Below are 23,474 nucleotides of genomic sequence, written 5' to 3'. Positions count from 1 at the left end.
TCATTTGTTTTCAGTGCATGGAAGAGTTTAAATGTTGATTGTGAGAAGTCTGTTGTCAGCAAATGAAAGCTGACCACTCTTCCACATCTGATGCTTGCACATGGCATTTAGACCCTGTGTGACTGCTGGGCGTAAAGCCTGCAAGAGAGAAGGCTGAGTGTTGAAAACATGAAGGGCAGGCTAACCTAGTTTTGTTACAGTTCATCCTTAACTGGTAAAGAAATTCATATGACTTATCATATGAAATTTCCCAAAGAGCATTAATGGTTAAATCCTTGTTGGAATCTCTAATATCATAAGCCTGTGTGTGTTAAATGACCCTAGAAGGGAAGATTGAGGGGGAGGGGAGATGGAGGATTATCCCTTCCCCAGACCATTGCACTGACTTGCATACCAGTCTGGCAAACACAAGGTTCCAAGTGTGTCTGCAAATGTTTGTTTCACAAGGAGCCAAGAATGACAACACCAAATAAACCAGAGGGATTTCCAGTATCTCACCCACTTGATTAATGCCTACACTAAGTCACTTCATGTTTCTAGTATTCTTTCGAGTGCAGTGACTATTCTAACTTGGGAACATCCCATTTTATTATCCTTTAAATCTGTCAGTCTCAACCTTAAAAAAACAAATTTGTTGCTTCTCAAAGGGTTTTCAAACAAGTTCTGCCCTGTAAGTCTGTGCCCCCAGATTCTTCTCTCTGTTCGGAGTCCAAAGTTCCCATCACAAACCTGAGGAAGTTCTTTGAAAGTGTCATATAAGTTCATCCTTAGTAAAACAACTAATTTGGACCTGATTTTATAATACAGGTCCGACTAGGGAGTCATCCATGTGTCTGGAGCCCCATTTCCTTGAAGTAGCTCCTAGGGGTTCAACATGCAAACACTTTGCAATGCTGAAAAGTGGATTAAAAGAGGCCTTTAGACACAACTATGAGACAAGCCAGTATGGAAATGAGCCACTGAACAGCCACAAATTTGCATTGAAACTTCTGAGACAGTCTGGTATGTTCAGCTGTGAACTTGGGGTCCAGGCTCCCTGTTCTCAGAGCTTCTCTTACCCTGTAATTGCCACACAGTTACAGAGATGCAGCAAATGGGATGTTGCTCTACAAAAGGTGTAATGTTGGTTCTGCGCTGAGCTCTTCCATTTGTGCTGTCCTGGGTGGGCAGAGGTGCAGTCAGACCTGACCAGAGATCTGCCACAGCTGAGATGTGTGTACAGACTGTTTAGCCCCAGCCTCCTGTTACATATAGCCTGAAATGAAAGGAAATGCTATATTCAGTGGTCTCTGAAAAGTGGGGTGCTCAGCAGTGCTGTTTTCAGGGATGCAGAGATCTACAGAGCTTTGTTAAAATGACTTTTGCTTGTGCATCTTGCAACTTAAGCTGTCCAGTCCTATGATTTTAAACCTTCTCTTTGCAGAATTCTGGCTTTGATTGCAACTTGGCCCTTTAAAGGGAAGCATGTGGATGCAATTTATGTGTAGCACAAGAGGTTAAATGACTTCATATTTGAGTTCACCTGCTGCAGCAAGAAACCTCCAGGAGCAATTACACCCTTGTTTTTTCCATCAGCCCTTGACATACTATAGCACAGTGCTATTGTAATCTCCTGCTTCTGTGTCCTTGGGGTCACCTTCAAAACATTTAATAAAGTTAAATGTTCTGCTTTGGGCGGCAGAAGGCATCAAATTAATATCCAGAGATTTGGAGAGCTTTCATACACTATGCCCCCTGAAGTCATCTTTGTTACTGTTGGTTGCTTTCTGTATTAATTCAAGATTTGCTTTCCATATCCGTTATTTCCTTCATAGTCATTAGAGACAAACATTCTAGCTGAGATCACAGGGCAGCAGGTCAAGGTGGAGACATGGGTTGTGCTTTCCCTTCTGCTACTGAACAACCCTTCTTAACATGAGCCACATCCAGAAAACCAGCTAGTATAGAACTCTGTGCCAAAATAGAAGGGCTGACCAAGCATCCTAGGGACCAGACTTGAGGCTGGACATGTTTTCTCCTGTTTCTTATAGGGAATTTAGGGGACTGACTCGGTTATAGACATCCATTTCTGTTCAGACAGATGCAGTGACCTGTTGCCTCTATAACACACACATTTTAAAATATATTATAGGTGGGGTGAGAAGTATGATTTTATTGTTTATAGTCTTCTTATGGATTATATGTAGCAGTTGGTAAAGGTCTACACTGAGAGTACAATGTTTTGAGCTGACAGAGCCTCTGGACCAGAGTGGCAGAGGGGACCAGCAGATTGGAGTTATCTTACCTGATACCTTCTGAAGTCATTATTCTAATGAGAGGTGCCATGTTCAGCTGTCAGCTGGTTTCATTATTGTGGTTATTGTGGAAGCATGTAGAAGTCCCCATTGAAATCTCAGTGTGTTACCTTCTGTTGCATCATTTTTACATTGGTCTTAATGCCTTTTCTCAGACTTTAATGACCCTTGTAATGGGTCCTTGTGATGTTCAGGCCTACTCTGGAGTCCATTCATGCTGGCCAAGTATGTAGGAGCCCACTGATTGTTCACTGGTTTGAATGGTCTGATGATGAGGGTGCTTGACCACGAACTTGATGGTTTGTTTTTTTCTAGTTGCGACACCAGCAGTGGAGCCTGGTGATGGAGAGTGTTGTGCCGTCAGATCGAGGGAATTACACCTGTGTTGTGGAGAACAAATATGGAAGCATTAGGCACACGTACCAGCTTGATGTATTAGGTGAGATTTCACTGTTTTCTCTCTACAACTGATCTGTGGTGGTGGTGTTGAATAGCTTCATGATAGGGTATGAGAAGCAGGAGCTTAGTTTCTTTCCCAAGGTACTGGATCATGTGTCTTCTAAAAGCAACAACAAACTTCTTTTTGGCCAATAATTCAGGCTCAGAACTGTGATCAGTAAATTACTTAGCCAGTCTACAGAGGGGCCAGAAAAGGAATGGCAGGGCTGAAGTGCCTCTTCTGTTCCCTGGTGGTTCTTCTCTGTTTGGCTTGAGAAGCACTGGGTAGGGTGGTGGTCAGGACACCTGTGGGGGACAAAACTTTTTTGCACCCTTTCTGCTGAAAAGCCAGCAGATAGAGGTTTCAGAGGAGAATACTGGCTGGAAGAAGGACAAGTAGAAGGATTTCTTCTCTTTTCTGTTTTTCAGAAAGGTCACCCCACCGACCCATCCTGCAAGCAGGGCTCCCTGCCAACCAGACCGTGGTGGTAGGGAGCAATGTGGAGTTTCACTGCAAGGTCTACAGTGATGCCCAGCCTCATATCCAGTGGCTGAAACACGTGGAAGTCAATGGCAGCAAGTATGGACCCGATGGGACCCCATATGTCACGGTGCTGAAGGTTGGTACATGCTCCTTCTTCTCGCCCTCAGGGCAGTCCTTCTGTAAGTCTGCGCCGTGGAACACTCTGCATTTTGGAGGGAATACAGCAAAAGTGTCCTAAAATCAATGTTCCAAACTCTTCTGTTTGCCAGAGATAACACTACTACTGTAGTGGCAGAGATAAGCAAAGTAGTTGAAAGAGCTGAGGTAATTGTGAGAAATGCAGCATAATAAAGGAGCTGTCAGATTGCACTTGACCTAAAATTGTAAAAATAACCTTTTTTTACAGCTTCAATAGAGGTATTTTCAGGGCTTGTTAAAATAAAAGTCTCCCAACTAAAACACATTCTTCCTTTTCCAAATAAACGTACTGCAACATGCACATACTAAATAATGCTGAACAACCAAGCACCTGAGAGCCAAGATAGTCTTGGTCCACCCACTAACATTTGTGAACGTTGCTCTTATCCGTGCTCAGGAAAACTTTTTTTTTTTAATTGAATAAAAGCTCACATAGTAAGACTTTACTGAAATGCTTTCTTGAAAGGGAACTTGCAGATTACAGCTAGAACAAAGCCAGAGGGTCTGGTTCTCCTCAACCAATATAAATATAAGAAGTAGGGAATAGAGAGTTGAAAAGACATGAGACCTCAAAAATCCGTTTTCTTTTTAAATAATTAAGGACATCATGTGTTGGTGTTTGTTAAAAAATATAGGGCAAAATGGAGTTTTTCTGACTCTGAGGTTCATGCTGAATGCAGATTTTATCTCTGCAGCTTCAAGCTGAGGTTGTCCTGTGTGTGGACATTCCCCATGCTCATCCTGCTGCACACACCCTTCTTCTCTTTGTATGAAGTTTAAAAAAAAAAACAAACACTTATCAGACAGTATCTACAAAACTGTAACTCAGCCAGATACATGATAATAAAAGCCAGAGACCCTGGAAATAATTACACAGATTGAAATAACAGATTGGTTGGAAGAAATGGTTGGAGACAGTTCTTCAGGACTGGCAACATGTGCTTCTCACAAGTTGATAAAACTTTTTATTTCTCGCCATCTCTCCAAATGTGTTTGAATTATGCATATTTGAATTTCCCCCTGGTTTCACAGCCCAGTACCAAGCTCTGAATAGCTGGTTGTGTCACATGCCATCTCGTATAGTCTCCGAGCTCTGTGTGTGGTCTCCCCGTGGGATAAAAAGTGCTACCTTTTGGAAGTTTGCAGAGCCGCTGCGAACAGTGCCTTGTGTCACAAGCACAAGCTCCCATTTTGCTGTGGCAAAGAACATATAAATAGTCCGTATAAATAGTGTTTTAAAATTAAGCTGGAGCGGCACCGGGGTGGCTAGGTAATTAGAATTGCCAAATACCTTCTCTTCTGTGAACGGCAAAGGCTCCGCATTCCTCGAAGGGGAGCACAGGCAGGCGTTTGAAAGCACGAGTTTTGTTTGGTTTTATGTTTTTTGCTGAATAGGACCAGCACACGTCTATTTACTACTTCTGGTTAATCAGGAATGCTTTGAATTGTATTAATGCCGGCATCAGCACTGGGGCACGGAGCATTTCCATTTTGGGATGCATCTTTTGTGTGCCAGCACTGGGCCTCCACAGAGCTGTGTCAGGCCCAGCTTTGCAGGGATTTTTTTTTTTTAAATGTATGTGTGCTTGTTTTTTATAAATAAATATCTGATAAAATGATCTCACTGTCATCTTGGGGCTCTCTCCTGCCCCGTGCTGTGCTGCCTGCAGGGAGATAAGGGATTTTTTATCAGCCTGCCCTTCCCTTCTGCCTTTAGGAGATTTTGTGGAGTGTAGGAGCTGCTATGGGGCAGTTTATGTACGGGGAATATCCCAGTCTCCATTGCATGAGGGGGACAGAGTGGTGCTTAGCACATGAAATTTCCCCCCACCCCCATCTAAAGTGGGGGGGGGGGGGGTGTAAAACCCCACACCAGTCCAGATGGATAAGTTGAATGCTGTACTTTCAACCCATTTTTTAAACAGCTTGACAAAACCAAGCCATCACCTGCATCAGTTCCTGAAAGCCTGGGCTAATTCGTGATCAAAGAAAAACCCTTTTTCTTTGCAGAAGAGCACTAAATGCATTCCAGTTACAGGGGGTGCTGGCAACACTGTGCCCAAGCTTTGTCAAAGGCTAAATTGTACGTTCTGCATTGAAACATGCCCAGTTTAATTATAAACAAGGCAGCAACAGCAGGCAGGCACGTTTCCCCACTAGTGAGGGCAGACAAACTTGCCAGCACTTAAGCCTTAGAGATGAGATCAGGTCAAAAACAGTGGTATTTGTCATCAGACATGGACACTGGGGCTCTCCTGGTGCCTCCTCTGGGTTCAGTTAATAACCTATCAGAGCTGGCTGCTCTGATGATTTTAATGGGCTGCAAGTCATATTGGCAGGATCAGGCCTTGAAATGGAAGGCATCAAGACTAAGTTGGAGAGCATAAGACCAAAACTGAGAAGAGAATTGTTTTATTTTCATTTCCAGAACTGAAGCTTCTTCTGAGGCCACTTAAAACAGTTGTGCATTTTCAGCCAAAATAAAAACAACTGTTTAGTGTTTAGGGAAAAAACTGATGTGCTGTTGTGGCAGCATGGAAGAAGATAAATAAACCCCTTGCTTAAGAGTCTGAACTTCGTTTGATTTATATGCACCACTTTATTTAGTAAAGAAGAGGCTCCTATAAGCAGTGGAAAAAATTACAGCTAATTTCTGAAAGGCAAAGTCAGCAGCGAGTTTCAGACCGCCACTGCTTATATTTTGTTTCCAAATTCTATTTTGGAATCTGATAATTGAAACAGTATTTGCTGGGCTGAGTTGCAAACACAAATCTCTGCTTAAACCCTTTCTCTGGTGCTCCTGTCTGAAGAGTTGTTGAGAAACCAAGGAGATGGAGAAGGGGGAAACTGGTCTGTTTTAGAAAAGAAATCGCATGTGTGAAGGGAAGGGAGTTCATCTGCACGTGTTTTGGGGGCCAAATGCAACTTCTCTTCATCATTTAGGTCCTGGGTTAGGTGTCTCGCCACAGGGTGAGCTGGGGATGTTGCCACAGCTGAAAAGAAACCTGCTGTGCACAGTCAATCCTGTCTGATGTAGGTGCGAAGGAGGTATTGTTTGGTTTACTGAAGTTCAGGTTTCTGTCTATTCCTGCAGTCTTGGATCAGTAAAAGCGCTGAAGCCGATGCTAACCTAAATCTGTTCAATGTGACAGAACAAGATGAAGGAGAATATCTGTGTAGAGCCAACAATTTCGTAGGCATAGCCGAAAAGCCATTTTGGCTCCACATTCGCAAACCAAAACCAGGTAAACCATAGACTCTGTCCCAAGGGCCTGGCAACTGCAAGAATGAGCTATAACATTTTTAAGAATCTAGTGATTAAAATTACTATTCATTTTGTATTATACCCTGTCAACTGACGCTGAATGGCTTTATCTTATTTCCTTGCTAATTTTTTTTTACAAGAATGTAACGCCTATACAGCAATTGCCATGGAAAAATTCCCACAATAAAATGACTGTCAAATTTTGCTATCAACTCTTCATACTTCAGTTCCTTTCCCTTCCTTACAATTGAGTGCTGATAACAGAATTGCATGTTAATGACCTCTGACGTTCAAAGCTCTGAAAAACCAAGCTGTTTCAAGTTTTTCACCCGTAAAACTGATATAATCAGTTCTGTCCCTTGGAGAAGTAATGGAGAAATAAATATCAACATTGGCTCGTGCAAGCAAACATGTTAACTAAAGAACAACAGCAGTCTCCTGGGCTCTGGGTTTTGACTCCAGCCTGGAGGGTTTGGCTGCTGTGTTGTACAGTGCCACTGCAGGAAAGTTCTTAACAGGAGTTATACTGCAGTATCGAGGGCTGTGTAATCAACATATGGCTCTGAGATGCCCACTGAAGAAATGATAAAAAATTATAAAATTCTATATTTTTTAATGAACTCATGAACCAAAATGTTTGTATATTCCTCTGATCAGCACTTGAATCTTTCCCCACTACATCTCCCCTCCTTTATCCTTTCTTACTGTCTTTCCTCTCTCTCCTCTTTCCTCCTTTCTTTCCCCACCCCTGTACTCATCCTACTAACCCAAAGTCAGTCATATTGTGGGGGCAATTTTTCATTTGGATGCTTTTGCTTGCATGCTTCTTTAGTGGGACAGAGTAAGAACCTGGTGAAGGGAACTTTTTTTTTTTGTTTGTTTTTGACTACAGGTTGCAGAGGGGAATGAATAAATAAATGTGGAAGATGGGCCATTGGAAAAAAAAATAAAAAAAAAAGAACCACCTTAATCTGCTTTTAAAATTTGCCTGTGGTGTCCTCACACTTGCTGGGAATGTGGCTTATTCTCTGTTTTCCCTCTTTCTATATGTGTGTGTTTTTTTTCCCTGTAGACGGCAGGTGTTAACACAACGGATAAGGAGCTAGAGATTCTGTACTTGCGAAATGTTACTTTTGAGGATGCTGGGGAATATACTTGTCTCGCAGGGAATTCTATTGGGTTCTCACATCACTCTGCTTGGCTGACGGTGCTACCAGGTATTTCCTTCTGTGCTGGCTTCTCTTCCCTCTCCAGGATGCCTTGATGTTTTGCTTTAGAAATGCCAAGTTCCCGCAGACCGCCTCTTGCTTGGAAGAGGGGTGTTTTCCAGGGAGGGATTTTCTGCAGACCCCTGTTGCATACTCGCAGCTGACTGTTTTTGCACTGCATCTAAAATTTTAAATAATTGCAGTAAATAAAATATTATAATAAATTAAATATTAATTAATATACTAAATAAAATAAAATAAATAAAATGCACGGGTTTTGGTTTTTGCTTTTTATCTAGATAGCAGGGAGATGTTCACAGCCTCTTTGTTAGGAGACTGTTAGGTGCCAAAATAAGGAATTTTGTCTTCTTACACTGCCAGTAAGAGAAGGAAGCCTCTCCATGAGATGATCCAGGGCACCTAAATTGGACATGGATTGTGGATCATCTTATGAAGGATCCTTTCTGTCTGACCTCATATCTTAACCTAAAATTAGATGCATAAGTGTCTGGTGTGAGTACACCCTTCCCTGCCTGTAGCATTATTTCCACTTCACGGATGAGCAGGCCAAGATAGTGATCTCAAACAGAAGGTCAAGGAGAGTCATCTGCAGACAGAGCACAGGAGTCCTGGCTCCCAGGGGCATTGCATGCTGCCTGCTCCAGCTGGGATCGATGAAAGCTGCAGTGGGCTTGAAACCCGAGGCCAGAGTGACCTCGATTTTGTGGTCCTTTCATGTGCAAAGCTCTTATTGACAATGAAGCCAGCACAGAATATGCAACAGAGAGATCTGCTCTCCAAAAGGGGGAATGAGGCTGTGCTGCCCCTTCACCTGCAGAATCTGCCTCCAGCTACAGGGCAGGAGAGCATGGTCCAGAGAAGCACTAGCAACAGTCATATTGAATCTCATATATGCTGTGCCTTGCACAGAGTGCAGAAAAAGACCTGGAGTATGTTCAATAGACCCTTACTGAAAAGGCATGCAAAATCCCGGACAGCCCACTCTGACTCATCCAGTCATAGACCACATTTGGGTCCATCTCACAACACATCCATCTCATGATGTGTTTAGGAACTGGAAACTTTGGCATTTCTAATCTTGACTTTATCTGTGCGGATGATTAGGGTGTAATCGCTTTTACTGGGGCTTAAGAAGGTCTCCTCCATGCCCGACCCTGCAGCTGGTGGGATCTGCTGATCTTTCCTGTTTATTTGCCAGCTCTATAATAGCTGATCTGATCCTGTTTCTGCTTCTGACATGCACTGGATGAGAAATCATCTCCTTTCGTTAGAAGACTAATGTTTCTGTTATTTTGAGAATCTCACAATATTGTCTCAACCGACTGATGCTCTGTTTTTATGTATGAATTTACACCTCTTACTTTATCAAAGAATAAGCAGGAGAAAACCCACCAAAAAACCTGAAGCAGAACTTTATTTTGAAGTCAGACACAGCGAAGGACAGCTGTCTGTGCAGCAGCAGGCCTCCACAGAGGGGGTGCAGGATACAGCCTGTCTGGGGAACCTCAACTTGTAAACCCCCGTCCACGCTATGGGAGGAGGGACGTGGAGCAGAGAACGAGACAGTGTGAGCCAAGGCAGCAGAGCTGTGGCACCAACCGTAGTGCCTGGTCCCAGGAGATCTGGTACCCCTTTCTCACAGGAAGGGATGGCTGTTTGGCAGGATCAGGCCCTCCACAGCTGGCACACAGGCTGGTGCAGCCCCCACTGTCACCGACAGCCCCTTCCCCATGTCCCCCTGGACACAAGCATCCATGACCTGACATGGAGACTGCTGCTGCCAGGGAAAGGCTCCTGCTGCTTGCCGAAGGGGCTGCTCAGTGGTGACACGATCCATCAGTGAGCTACCCACGCCGGCATGACTTCATTATAAAGTTTCCCACTGCTGACTGTTCCTCTGATGCCAGCATGCCTTTGTGGGACAGAAAACCAGTCCTACCATGGCGCCTTTCCCTGGTCTACATGCCTGTCCTGAAAGGAACAAGAGAGAAAACACAGCTGAGCTTTGCTGGTCTCTAAAATAAAGTCTTGCTAGCAAGTAGCCACTGCTGATGGGCTCATGCCATCACTGTCCTGGCTCACCCACCTCTCTGAACCAGACCTTCCAGCCTCTACACAGCAAAACTGTTTTCATTGAATAATTAAGCAAATTGTTCTGAGGCTTTTTCCCTGTGTGATGCCTTATTGCTGGGTGCTCCTTGAGCCCCTTGGTCCCTCAGAGCAGGCACTGGTCCAGTGGAAATCTTTGATAGAGAATCTGAATGAGTAAAGTGAAGCAAACCCCAGTCCTACAGCTTTTGCACATCCAAGGCATCTAGCTACATGGTGTGGATGTGTGGAGAAAGCAAGATCTGGGTCAGAGGGACAGCACAGATGTGTGAAAATGCCTTCAGCCTAGAGCAGTGATTTTCAGTCTGTGGGCTGAATACTTTTAAAAACCAAAGGTTGCATCAAAGGGCAGTAAAATTACCCCAAAGAGGCAAACTGAACTAATGTTTTAGCTACAGCCGCAGGCAGAAAACCACTGGCCTGGGAGAATCCCCTCACTGAAGTCACTCAGCAAATTGGCATAGCTGAGCAAGTCCTCCCCAAATTCTTTGTGCTGCATGTGTGGTTGCCTGTGGGCAGCTGCCTGCCCTGTCCTGACTGCCATCTCTTGTCACCCTGCAGCCGAGGAGCTCATGGAAATGGATGATTCAGGCTCAGTGTACACTGGCATTCTCAGTTATGGCACTGGCTTTTCTTTCCTTCTCCTGGTGCTGGTCTTGGTGATTGTCTGGAGGATGAAAATGCCAAACAAAAAGGCCATGAACACCCCCACTGTACAGAAAGTCTCCAAATTTCCACTCAAGAGACAGGTAACAGAAAGTAGATACAAGATTCCTATTCCCCCCTATGGTATCCCTCCTTTTTTTATTTTTTTCTTCCTCCTCTATGACATTTTCTCTCTAGGTGAGAAGCTCCACCAGAAAAACATTGCCCAAGAGGGACATAAGTTGGCTGCAGCCTAGAAGTGTAACCCCCTTTTATTAATTCCTGTGCCAGTGGAGCAGTGGCAGGTGGCTGCTGACTCTGGTTCATGAGCAGCCCCCAAGCAGCAGCATTGCTGCTGCCCTTGTCCAGGAGGGGCTGGCATTGCAACTGTGGGTGCCACAGAAGCACATCTGGCAGAGGAACAGTTCAGTCCAGGCTCTCTGATGGAGCAGGGATTTGAGGAGAAGGAGCACATCTAATTGCGCTCCTTCCTGCTTTCACAGAGGTCACTGGTGAACCCAGAGCAGTTCTCATGGAGGTGGCAGAGGGTCCTCTGTGCAGTTAGAGGAATTGCAGAGGGGCAGGAGCAAAAGACACCACATGAAACCCCATAGTGAAGGATACGGATTTCAAGCTTTGGCTGCAAGCTCATGGTGGCTGTTTACAGTGCCAGAATGGGAGAGGTCACTCCATAGCCTGTATGTGCACACGGAGCAACTGAATGGATTGCTGCTGGAGGGCACTGGCTGATCTGTCCCTTCTTTCCACAAGCTAAAAACCTGACCACAGGTGCCTAAATGAGTGCATTTCTGCAAGGGTGGGGGCATTTCCTGATTGGAAATTTCCAGAAATGTGTGTCCATGGGCAAAGAGAGCTCAAACCTCCTCAGTGTTCCATCTCAGGCACTGCCTGCCCTGGGAATACAGTTGGCAATAACACTTCATTTGCTCTACCCAAGCAGGTGTCGCTGGAGTCCAACTCTTCCATGAATTCCAACACGCCCCTGGTCCGGATCACACGTCTCTCCTCCAGCGATGGGCCAATGCTGGCCAACGTTTCCGAGCTGGAACTGCCTCCAGATCCCAAGTGGGAATTGACACGTTCTCGGTCAGTCAAACCCATGGGTCGCAGTCTCTGTGCCTGCCGGTGGTGTAGCCACACCAGTACCCCCATAACATGCCTGTTTGTTCCTCCCCACAGCCTGACCTTGGGGAAGCCTCTTGGTGAGGGGTGTTTTGGCCAAGTGGTGATGGCAGAAGCAATTGGGATTGATAAGGACAAGCCCAACAAGGCCGTCACGGTTGCTGTCAAGATGTTAAAAGGTATGGGGAGTCCATAGAAGGCAGAACAGCCTATTGTGCTGGGATTTCCTGTTTGCCTGTCTTTTAAGTCTTTTATACAAACAGATACAGTAGAAGAAAGCAAGAACTACCTTTCTTCCCCTTCACCCATACAGCCTGGGGGTGAGGGCTGTCCTTAGAGAGCAGGTAAAAGTGCAAATCCCATCAGGAAGAGGGACTGGGAATTAAACCAGTTCTCTGCCAAGGGGTAATAGCATTCCTGAGAAGAAGGGGAACCTCCTTCACTTCTAGCCAGCTCCACAAATCAGCCTACTCCTTGCTCCTCCCATAACCAGCGCTGCTTGTTCTACCAAAAGCTTATGCAGCAAGCTCAGATGGGGTTTGCAGAAATTCGGTTGACAAACCCCTTCTTGAGGAACTTCATGGAAAAAACTCAATCCCAAACTTGCTGGAGCAAGTAGGGCAGGGGCTCGAGCAGTGAGCAGCCTGGGCTTGAGGTTACATGGGGTGACACTGTAAAAACAAGTAATATTTCTTATCAGAAAAGGATTTGTTTAATTTACATTTTCTTCAGTCCATTCTGAAGCTGGGTTTGGAAGTAGGAACATTTACATCTTTCCAAATCAAAGCATTCTTTTGGGAAGGTTTTCCCCCATTTTTCTGCTTTTGCAGAAAGGTTTTTCTATTTCTGTAGAAAAATAAGTTTTCTATACAAAAAATACAATCCTTCATGTAGCCACTCTCCCAGCTCTTACCTTCCACCATCATTACTCTTTGCCCATGGAGCTGAGGGAGGGAAACTATCAGAAAAGTAGGTACCAGGTACCTAAACCTGACTTTTTTTCTATAATACTTGCCAGGAAGAAACAGAAGATGAAAGGCATTATTGATTTCCATATGAACATTTATCTCCACTTATTTGCTCTTTTCTCTTTTTTTGTTCTAATGGTAGTAGATTTTGGTTTTACTTTGATTCTTCTTCCCAAAGTAGAACAAAACCAAATACAGCCATATTTTGAGTATTGTTTCCACACCAAAGCCCCATAGGGCTACACAGCAGTTGTAACTACTGTAAGTAGTAACTACTTCCCTAAACATTTATTCTTTTCCATGACATTTTTTTTGCTTTCCTCTCCTACCTTCTCCAGATGACGCCACAGACAAGGACCTTTCCGACCTGGTCTCTGAGATGGAAATGATGAAAATGATTGGAAAGCACAAAAACATTATTAACCTCCTCGGTGCCTGCACACAGGATGGTACGTAGCAGAGCAGCCCAGTGCTCATGGGAGGCTCAGGTTTGGCTGTCCCTCTGTGTAATTACTCACTGGCTGTCCAAAATACCCCAGATGAGATTTTGGTGGTCAGCTCTTCCTCTGCTGGACACTGATGTGCCCTTCTTTACAGGACCACTCTATGTGTTGGTGGAATATGCGTCAAAGGGGAACTTGCGGGAATACCTCAGGGCACGTCGCCCACCTGGCATGGACTATTCCTTCGACACCTGCAAGCTGCCCGAGGAGCAGCTGACATTTAAGGACCTGGTTTCCTGCGCCTACCAGGTGGCACGGGGCATGGAGTACTTGGCATCTCAGAAAGTGAGTTGAGAAACATCGTTTGGTAGAAGCTTCCATCAAAGCCACGTATTCAAAGGCAGGCCATGCTGTATGTGTGTGGAACAACCTCAGGCAAAGCACTGCAGGCTTCTCCCTTTAGAGACCAGACTTTTCCCTATGAAGTGTCTTGGGGTTTTTGCTGGAGGCTTTTCCCTATGAAGTGTCTTGGGGTTTTTGCTGTATTCATGACCCATATGCAGAAGTCCCTGTATGCTGGCTGCATTCACGAACCATGCAGCTGTGCAGCCCTTGCTGTCACCTGCAGGACCATTAGCACCCCCAAAATGCCTACAAAACACAATCAACCCAGTCCTTGGTGTCTTTCCTCACCAGTTCAACCTCTACCACTGGTAGAGGTAACTGAGCTGTGCAGTTCTGAGGCTCAGGCAGCAGTGGTCAGGATGAGCGTCACACTGAATTGTGCACTTCCACTGCAGGAGATGTTAGGTTGGACAGCAGTGAGAAGCTGAGTGCAACCCTGTTCCCCTCACCTCCTTTCTGAGATCGCTAAAGATGCAGAGCACTCACAGGGAAGCTGAGATCCTGAGTGTAGCTCATGTGTTTGCAGCTGTCACGAGCACGTGTAGGCTCAGTGGGAGCAGAGCCGGCGGTGGATTTGGCTCGATGCATGGCGGTGCCCAGGATGCTCCCAGGGGAGCACTTTGCTGGTGCTGAGCCAGCTGCTGCGTTTGCTTACATCATGCCCTGGGATTACTCCTGATTTACCCTGACATCAGCAAGTGGAGAATCAGGCTTTGGTTCACCAAGCTGTGCCCCAGCCAGCATGGCCTTTCTGTGGGCAAGGGAGCATTGTAGCAAGAGCAAGTTCAGTTTCAGATGTCAGACGTGTTTGTCCTCTGCCTGCAGTTCATGGTGGGTGGCTCATGGTTGCTTTAAACTCCCTTTCTGCACAGTGCTGACTGATTTAGCTTCTTTGTCAGCTGACAACTATTGATGTTGGGGGTTGGACTAGGTGAGTTTTAAAAGTCTCTTCCAACCCAAACCATGCTATGATTCAGTGTATTTTGGATGTATTATCTGAATGCAAGGATTTTTTTCCCCCTCAAACATCAGCCTGCACTCCTCCTCCTGGCTTCACGTCCCGGTATGTGCCCATAGAAGGGGAGAGTTGGCTTTCTCATCTGTGCATCCCCTTTGGAGAGAAAAGGCACGTGCATGGCCGTGTCAGCACTGGGGCTGCTGATTAGGTGTTGCTAAGAGGTGGTTCCCACTGAGCATGCACGACGGGGCGGTGACACAGAAAGCCAGGAGTTAAGCAGTGCCCACAGCTTTATGAGCTCGGGAGTCAATGAAACGGCAGCTCATAAACCACACGGTGCTGCTGGTTCCAGGCGCGAGCAGCTAACGAGCCCTTATTTATTGACTTGCTCACCTTCCACAGTGCATTCATCGCGACTTGGCAGCCAGGAACGTGTTAGTCACTGAAGATAATGTGATGAAAATAGCTGATTTTGGCCTCGCTAGAGACGTTCACAACATTGACTATTACAAGAAAACCACCAATGTAAGTACAGCGCTGCCGAGCACACGCAGTTCTCCTTCTGACAGGGAACTCGGTCATTCCTGCAGCAAGTGGCCCTTGTCCCACATCTCTCTTTCTAGAGGGGCTTAGGAGGAAGAAATCTGATGGGGACCTCACGTAGGGAGGGACTATAGATAGGTTGGTCCAAGGAGTCTATACACCATCTGTTTTCTTCCTGACAGATCCTGCTCCTGCCAGCAGCGGGTTGAGAGGTCTCAGCTCTAGCCAGGAAACTTTAGACTAAGAGAAACAGAAGTTTCTCCCATAGGGGAATGAAGCCTTCTCAAGTCTGCTCCAGTACTGTTCCTTAAAGTCCCAAGAGGCCAACTTCTGTCTCACTAGAGCCCTTGACAGAGGAACATTACTTGTATACCTGGAGCTACCTGGTTTTCGTGCATTTCTCTCTTTTTTACATCCCAAGTTCCTTGACTCCCCCTGCCAAGAGTGAGAAGATGATCCAGGCAGTCCTTTGAAGCCCACTATGCCCATACTTATCCCCTCCAATAGTATATCAGAAATCTTTCTTAATTGCCAGGATTTCTTAATCATAAATTAATAACAATTCTTGGGAATTTTAGTCATAGATCAGATAGATGGATTTTCCCTGTTCGACCTGTGTTGGACAGCTGAAAGCATAATCCCATTTGTGTATTCCATCTCTAGTTGTCTCCCTCAGTGAGACAGTAGGTCAGAAGAGGACAAAGTTCCCCCATAGCCAAATTATGGCTTAAACATGAAACAGTTCTTTCTGACTCCCTCCAGGGGCCAAGCAAAGCCCCAGAGAATTATAATTAATCTAGTCTTTCTCATTTCATATTTCTCATGTGACAACCTGTGTTTATGACCCTGATGTAGGATGGGATCAGACCTCTTCTCTTAGCCTCCAGCAGGATCGGGATTTGTTTCTTAGAGGATCTGGCCCTTGCCTTCACTCTTTAGGAGTTCCCTTCAAGTTGAGCCTAAGCTGGGTTTGGACTTGTAATCAACTGTTTCTTCCAACCAAAGAGACAGAAAGTGTTGTCCCATGCTCTGCATCTATGAGTAGTGGATGCTGTTCCCATGCAAAGATTTGGATGCACTGATACGTTAAACCTGCCTTGGCAGTGAAATACAGTCCTTGACAGAGAGCATTTACTGCAAAGATTGTCAGCGAAGATCCAGGGATCAAATGCTCTAATCTGTTTATATGTGGCCACTGCTGCTTTGCCCAGTGACCGGGAAGGCAGATGTGGTTGTTAATGAAAATGTTTCAAACTGGATTAGAAAAGAAGATTCAGATGGTGCCGTTGTGGCTGGGGAAATATGCTGATGGGATGTTCCCATTGTCTTCCTAATTACAGGGTCGGCTGCCTGTGAAATGGATGGCTCCAGAAGCCTTGTTTGACCGGGTCTATACGCACCAGAGCGATGTGTAAGCAAACCTACACTTTAAAAAAAAAATAAATAAAATGACAGGAAAATCAACACCTATAATATCTTACAGACAAACATACTGCTAAGCATGACCTGGGGCGCCCGAAGATGCAAAAACGTAGGAATCAGTTCCAAGCTGCATCTTCGCACACGTGGTTTTGTTTTGCCGTTATCTGGTTGCTTTCATCTGAGGATCTCTAGTGAGCTGCTGAAAAATTATTGGAAAGCAGGCAGGCATTTCTTGTCCAGCTTATGGATGAGGTGATTCATCTGGCGGTTGAAAAATATTGTGCTAAAAAAAAAAATCTCCATGAAAAAAAAAATCACCCTCGGCATCCTCCACGCTTTGCCCCAGAGAGTTAACGCTTCAGTCAAGTATGTGGAATGAGCTTGAAATACTCTGTCTGCTGTTAGAATTGATCAGAGAGTATTCAGCAAATATATCCCCAGATTAATTTTACCACCTTTATTTCCTTTATTTTTCCTAATCCTATCTAGTTTTTCAGTGCCTCTGCACAGTAAAGCAAACAGCAGAGCCCGCCTTACATGTAGGTCGGTATCGCATCTGAATTTTGCAAGGGCTGAAGCAGCTCCACATGCACACTGGAATTTTTATTGCAATATTTGGTCAATAATGGCGTTTTTACAGTCAGCCTGCCTGCTCCCCAAAGCTCACTGCTTGCAGTTGCACAAACGAATCTTATTCTGTTTCTGTAGTTTTCCCATACTTTGGGTTTTATTGATCTTAAATCATAGTTTCCATGCTTAGGTAATGCTGCAGAAGGCATGGCAGATAAATCAAAGCTAGAGAACGGGAGAGCGAGTGTGCATGAAAGCGAAACAGAGACAGATAATCCCTGTTTTTAAAAAGAAAATGAAGAAGGCAGAAGATATTTTTGAAAAAGAGGACTTTTAACCAGAGCACAGCTGCAGGACTGGAGTGTGTAACATTAGTGCTCCGCTGATTTTTGTTGGGGTATTTTTCTCCCGGCTTGGCCAGTGAAATGAGTGTTGTAACAAGCAAGTTTTGGTATCAGCTTGCACAATTAGTGGCCTGTGGTTCCAAGCCTGCAATTCAGTGAAGCCGTGCATGAATAATTTGATTTGTTCCATTCAGTGGAGCTGGTGGAAGACCTAACAAAGAGCTGGGGGTGATAGATGGGCTGTCACCTATCTGATTAAATGCTCATTTCAATTTCAGACTTGGTGCCTGGGATTTCTTTGCTATTGAGTTGGATCAGCAGAGATCTCCAAGTAACTAGTAAAAATGGCCTAGGCAATTAGTCATGCTATTGATGACTTTGTTAGCTATGCATGGCTGCACAGAAATAAAGCCAAGCCAGGGGGAAAGGGATATGGGGGGATGCTTGGAAAAAAAAACTCATTGAATTTTAAAGATCTTTCTTTGGTTTCCAGCTGGTCCTTTGGAGTGCTACTATGGGAGATCTTCACTTTGGGAGGGTCTCCATACCCGGGAATTCCTGTTGAGGAACTCTTCAAGCTCTTGAAGGAAGGCCATCGGATGGACAAACCTGCGAACTGCACCCATGATTTGTGAGTGTGTGGTGTGGGCTGACCTTCTTGCACTGCTGACCCTTCCCTCTATGGCCAAATAGTGTCCTAGGCTGTTTGAGCTGTAGTTTGAGCTGTTGGTGCATCCCCACCGCAAAATTTTGCAGCCATCTCCAGGTAGACTTACCCATCCCAACTCATTTTGGCTCAGCCCATGGCTACTGAGCAGCGTACGGCACCTGACCTCGTTTGGCAGGTGCTGGTTGGGGGTGTAGCTCTGGTATGTCACCTTCAGGACAGGTTCTCCTCCTGCTTGGAGAGCACAGTCATGCATGAGATGATCGGTGATGAGGGTCACGGCTCCACAAAACCCTCCTCTTCCCCCCAGCCAGCCACGCACCGAGGCCACCATGACTGGGGTTGCGTTGGCCGTAGCTGTTCTCTCAGGCGATTTTAGGGTGGGTGGGCAGGCGGTGGGTGCTGCATAGCCCCACCAAGGTGACTGTCCCCTCTCCCCTCTCATGCAGGTACATGATCATGCGGGAGTGCTGGCACGCCGTCCCCTCGCAGCGACCCACCTTCAAGCAGCTGGTGGAAGACCTGGACAGAGTCCTCACCGTGACGTCCACCGATGTGAGTGTGGTGGGGCGGGTGCGGGAAGGGGTCACCCAGTCCCCGGCGGGGGGCACCCACTGATGGGTCTGTCACCCTGGCAGGAGTACCTGGACCTCTCGGTGCCCTTCGAGCAGTACTCGCCGGCTGGCCAGGACACCCACAGCACCTGCTCCTCAGGGGACGACTCGGTCTTTGCACATGACTTGCTGCCCGACGAGCCCTGCCTGCCCAAGCATCCCCCCTGCAACGGTGTCATCCGGACGTGAGGACCCCCGGCGCGGACGGACGGACGGATGGGCGGGCGGACAGAGTGCCCACAGTGGTGCGAGTGTGGGGCGCCGCCGAGGGTGGAACCGTAGTGAAGGATCTTCCAGTGGAACTGCGTGATGGTGCCCGGAGATTTGTGTTGTTGACGAGCTGTTCAGGGTAAAAAAAAAAAAAAAAAAAAATTAACTTTTTTTATAAATTTTTTTTTTTAATTTTTTTTTTTTCTCCCTATTGCTGTATGAAAAGTCAAGAAGCACTGTTTGGCCTGAAGGAACTAATCTCTTGCCAAGATGATCTATCGTAGATGATTTTTTTTGTTGTTGTTGTCGTTATTTACTTTTCATTTTTTTGGGGGTTTTTATCTTTACTACGCAGAATGTCGAACCTGGGGGGTGCTGACCTCCCAGCCTCCGCGCTTGCGTTTCGAGTGCCAGAGTAACCGTTCTGTGCCTGCAATAAGAAGAAGAGAAAAAAAAGAAATCTTCCTTTAAAAAAAAAAAAAAGAAAACAAACAAAAAACACACACACACAAAAAGGTGTAAAGAATGTGGAAATTCTTGGCTTATGCAATCTGTACATGAACCTTTTTGGTGGAGCTGAAAAGCCACGTTGCCTGCAGGGATTCATATATTTATAAAAATATCTATATTTTTGTTGTCGTCGTTTTTATAGCTTCATGATCGTGCTACCCAGCTACATAGAAGGAATCCTTTTTGGAAGAAGAAGAAGAAGAAAAAAAAAACAAAATTAAGTAAAACGCAAATTGTCACGGAGAAATGAAAATAAAAATAACAAAAAGAGACAGTCAAGTCACCTGAAGTGTCAGCGCTTTGGCCCTTGCACTGGGCTGGGAGCGATGGGGCCGTGCCAAGGCAGGAGCAGACCTCAGGGATGGGCAGAGACCCCGTGGGGTCCCTGGGGAAGAGAGCACCACCAATCTGAGAGCGGCGGGGTGCCCTGAGACCTGGCTCCTGGGTGCCCACACAGCATCTCAAGTCACATCCTGGCCTCTGAGAACAGCCATTTTTTGGGGGAAAAAAAAAAAATCTCGCTTTTGGTGTTTGCCTGTTTTTGCTTGCCAAGGGTGAGTGGGGGGAGCAGCTCCTCCACCCACCCCTCGATGCCAGCGGTTTGGCTCCATCTACGTGCAGTGACTCGGAGAAAGAAGTTACGGGTACCTGTAGGCAAGAGCCTTTAACTTATATCAAAAAGGTTTATTCCAGAGAATCTGTGTATATATCTATAAATATATCATGTATATATATAAATAAATATATTAAAAAAAAAGTGTATAATACTAATGCAACATAAAGCAGTACTGAGAGAGAGAGTCTCAAAATACGAGCATTGCAATCTAGGATATACTGATCTGGGCAAAAGAAAAGATGTTTTTGATTGTTTTATATCTTCACAGTTTTGTTTTAAAAATTGTACCTTAACGTGTATATTTGTAAAGTTATTTATAGATATTAACATATCTGTTCATTGGTTTAAATAGCATAGCGTTACTGTAAACTTTAAATTTCACCGAGCTTAAGGGTGTTTTTTTAACTTATTAAAAGTGGAGAAAAAATATATTAATCAAGTTTTTCCTTTGTGTTTATGGGAAATATTGAAAGAATGTATAGATGTACAGTCCTTTAACAAATTACATTTAATGTTATAAATATATATATGTATTCATTAAAAAAATATTAGTTTATCCTGGATTGCAGTGAGCAAAGGTAAGTTTATTTTTCAATACATCACCAGTGGTTAAAACCAAACAAATAGCAACAGAGAGATGATTTTTACATATTTCAGAAAAACAAGGCCAAGAATTCTTCCATCAGTTTAACCACTGTGCATTAAGGGGGTGTGGGTGTTTATTTTTCTATTTTCAAATGAAGGTATTCTTTGTGGTCGATTTAATAACAAGTGTGCAGCAAAGCGAAATGTTGACTTTGGATGATGTGGGGTAGGGTTTTTTTTTTCCCTTTTGCCAGTACTGTTGTATTTTGGGTTTCAGAAATGCCATGTGAGCAAAATAGTGACACTGTTCACAGGAGAGCTGCTATGGCTGTGTATTTCTTTTGCATCTAACACGTTGGAAAATACCAGTGACACCTGATATTTGGTGTTTAAAATGCTGTGCTGTTTTGTTCCTCAATGCCAGATAGCTGTTTAAAAGCACAGGACTGAAATAAGGAATGTTAGCACGGATCAGGCTGACAATGGGGGAGGTTTGGGCTGAGGATTTTTTGTGGGTGGGGTGTTTTTTTTGTCCAGGAGACTTCATGTACTACCACAAAGAGGCAAGGCAAATTGCATCCTGAATTCTTTCTTTCCGTTTTTCTCTGGTGCGTATTACATATCAATGTTGTGGAATAACAGGATGACAGCATCTCATTTTAAGATTTTTTTTTTCTTCTTAGAGCCACAAAATCCTTACCCTAAAATAAATAATTTATAGTTTGAGGTTACTTCAATGGAAGTTTGAGAAGGTAGATTTCTATAGATTTTTTGTTTTGTTGGAATAAAAAGAAAAGAATTTTTTGGTATTTTCTTACAAATGTCTGCTAATTGTGTACATTCCAAGTACTCGAAGCATCGAGTTTTCCTGTACTGAAAAAAAGAAAATGTACAAAACTGTGCATGATTTTAAATGTTACTAGATATTATAAATATATATATAATTTATTGAGTTTTTACAAGATGTATCTGTTGTAGACTTGTTGACTTTAACATTTCTTATTCAATGCTTATATAGTTTTATAGCCTGGACTATTATCTTTAAAAGCTTAAAAAAAAATTTAAAATTCCAATTTTGTTACATTTTATACTGTTGATGTTACAATCCACGGGTTTGCATAGCGTGATTTTTGCAATGAGCAACTCTGTTCAGTTTATTTTAATACTGTATTTCTGTGCCTGACAGCTGTAGCTGTCAAAGGTGTGAGATGAACACTAAATAAAACTATTCTGCTTTTGTTAACATGGGAAACTTACTTCTACCAAAAAAAAAAATTTAATAAATAAACAAGATGTTAATTTTTGGGATTTACATCCAGTTGTGAGGGTCCTTTGCAAAACCAGGTCTTCCAGGCACTGGGATTTGTAGTTCCAGGAGGGTTTAATTTTTATAGTGCTGCTTTGCAAGTCCTGGCCAGCACAGGTTTTGAATTCATAATAAGTTTATAGCAATTTTGGTTGAAGGACCGTATTCTGTATTTGTTAGTGAGTACATTTATAGCCACACAAGCCACTGTGTGCACAGGGTTGTTAACCCCTGCTCTCATACGGAATTAAGCACATAGCAGTAGCAAAAGGGCAGGAATTGCTCATTAAAGCTCCCAGTGGGAGACTTCTCCCAGCCCAGTGGGACAGGCACAAGGGACCTAATCCTGCCTGGATCCCAAGGGGTGACCAAGTTTGGCTTTGGATTCAGGCTCGGGAAATCCTGGTTCAGGTAGTAGCAGACGATGCAGGGGGATGTTGCAGTTTGGGAAACACTGGGCCAATCCTACCAGCCCTTATTATATAATATTAATGAATTTCTACAAGTGATCATGTTGTACTGCATCCCATACATCTTGATTTTTGCATGCAAGTTTGTCTACCTTTGTATAGCCTGCCTAGAGGAGCAACACTTGTGTTTAAGTAGCCGGGCATGGAATGGCATGCATCCAAGGAAATTACATCTGTGGCACTGGGACTGGCACCAACACTGTTACATCCTAATAGAATTTAAAAAAATAAAAAAAATTACACGGGATTTAGGTCATTTCCCTGCCATTGCAAGAGAAAAACACATTCTTTTAGCACCACTAAGATCCACTGCATTGTGGGACGAGTCTTGCTACCTGAGTTGTTTCCATGCTTTAGAGACATGCTTTGGTGGCCAGCCCTGAGTCCTGCCCCAGCAGGAGGAGCGTGGGCCAGGGGACAAGCCCTGATCATGCAGGGCTGCAGTCAAGTCAGAGTGCAGCTGAATGGCTTTTTGCTGGCTCATGTGGAAATTGCTTCCTCGTGGCATGGTGGTGAGGATGTCATGTAACCATTTGCAACCCCCAGGACTTGAAAAGCAGAAGCAGAGCAGATTGTTCGCCAGTGAGCTGTGGTGTGTAGTATACCTGTGCTTTATAGCTGTCACAAAAAAAGTCCTCTTAGCACACAGATAGCACAGAGTCAAAGTCACAAAGAGGAAAGTCTCTGTCCCAGCGCAGCACTGACCCACATGTGGTGCTGCCATGGTATTTGCTTTCCCTCTGGGGTTTCATGATGTCATTCTTCCTCTGCTGGCCTTCACCCACAGCAGTGTTTGCTTGTGGCCTAGGGACGAGGGGGTAATATTTTACTTTAATTGCCCTACAGTGCCTCCAGTTCTTAGTCCAGGATGAATATTTGGCTTCAGCGTGTGATGCACATCAAGTAACGCGCAAAACAATCTCAAGGAACATTTGCAAAGTTGCTCAGTTGGGCTGTGTCCCTGAGAGAACATCCCACTGCAGCTCATCTCCCCTTCGTTGGCTGCAGCCTTCCACCCAAACCCTATGCCCTTTCCAC

At 44.7% G+C, this 23,474-nt stretch overlaps 1 protein-coding gene across 4 annotated transcripts in view; it reads left to right on the top strand.

Moving 5' to 3' along the window:
• The window catches only part of FGFR3 (fibroblast growth factor receptor 3), a 55,765-nt gene extending 33,862 nt beyond the window's left edge, over positions 1 to 21,903 (top strand). The window contains exons 5-17 of one of the 4 annotated variants that reach the window (XM_051798563.1): positions 2,610 to 2,733; positions 3,162 to 3,352; positions 7,752 to 7,896; positions 10,579 to 10,766; positions 11,624 to 11,769; positions 11,863 to 11,984; positions 13,112 to 13,222; positions 13,371 to 13,561; positions 14,982 to 15,104; positions 16,463 to 16,533; positions 17,952 to 18,089; positions 18,575 to 18,680; positions 18,764 to 21,903. In XM_051798563.1, coding sequence (XP_051654523.1) covers positions 2,610 to 2,733; positions 3,162 to 3,352; positions 7,752 to 7,896; positions 10,579 to 10,766; positions 11,624 to 11,769; positions 11,863 to 11,984; positions 13,112 to 13,222; positions 13,371 to 13,561; positions 14,982 to 15,104; positions 16,463 to 16,533; positions 17,952 to 18,089; positions 18,575 to 18,680; positions 18,764 to 18,928 — 1,821 coding nt within the window. In that variant the 3' untranslated portion in view covers positions 18,929 to 21,903. Of the gene's footprint in view, positions 1 to 2,609; positions 2,734 to 3,161; positions 3,353 to 6,508; positions 6,660 to 7,751; positions 7,897 to 10,578; positions 10,767 to 11,620; positions 11,770 to 11,862; positions 11,985 to 13,111; positions 13,223 to 13,370; positions 13,562 to 14,981; positions 15,105 to 16,462; positions 16,534 to 17,951; positions 18,090 to 18,574; positions 18,681 to 18,763 lie in introns of all 4 variants that reach the window. The other 3 variants (XM_051798562.1, XM_051798561.1, XM_051798560.1) reach the window with 3 other exon arrangements.
• The last annotated feature ends 1,571 nt before the right edge of the window (positions 21,904 to 23,474 follow it).

The sequence above is a fragment of the Manacus candei genome, unplaced genomic scaffold, assembly GCF_025592945.1.
Source record: "Manacus candei isolate 608988 ecotype Guabito, Panama unplaced genomic scaffold, ASM2559294v1 h1tg000048l, whole genome shotgun sequence".
NCBI classification, from domain to species: Eukaryota; Metazoa; Chordata; class Aves; order Passeriformes; family Pipridae; genus Manacus; species Manacus candei.
This window is presented reverse-complemented; position numbering and strand designations above follow the sequence as displayed.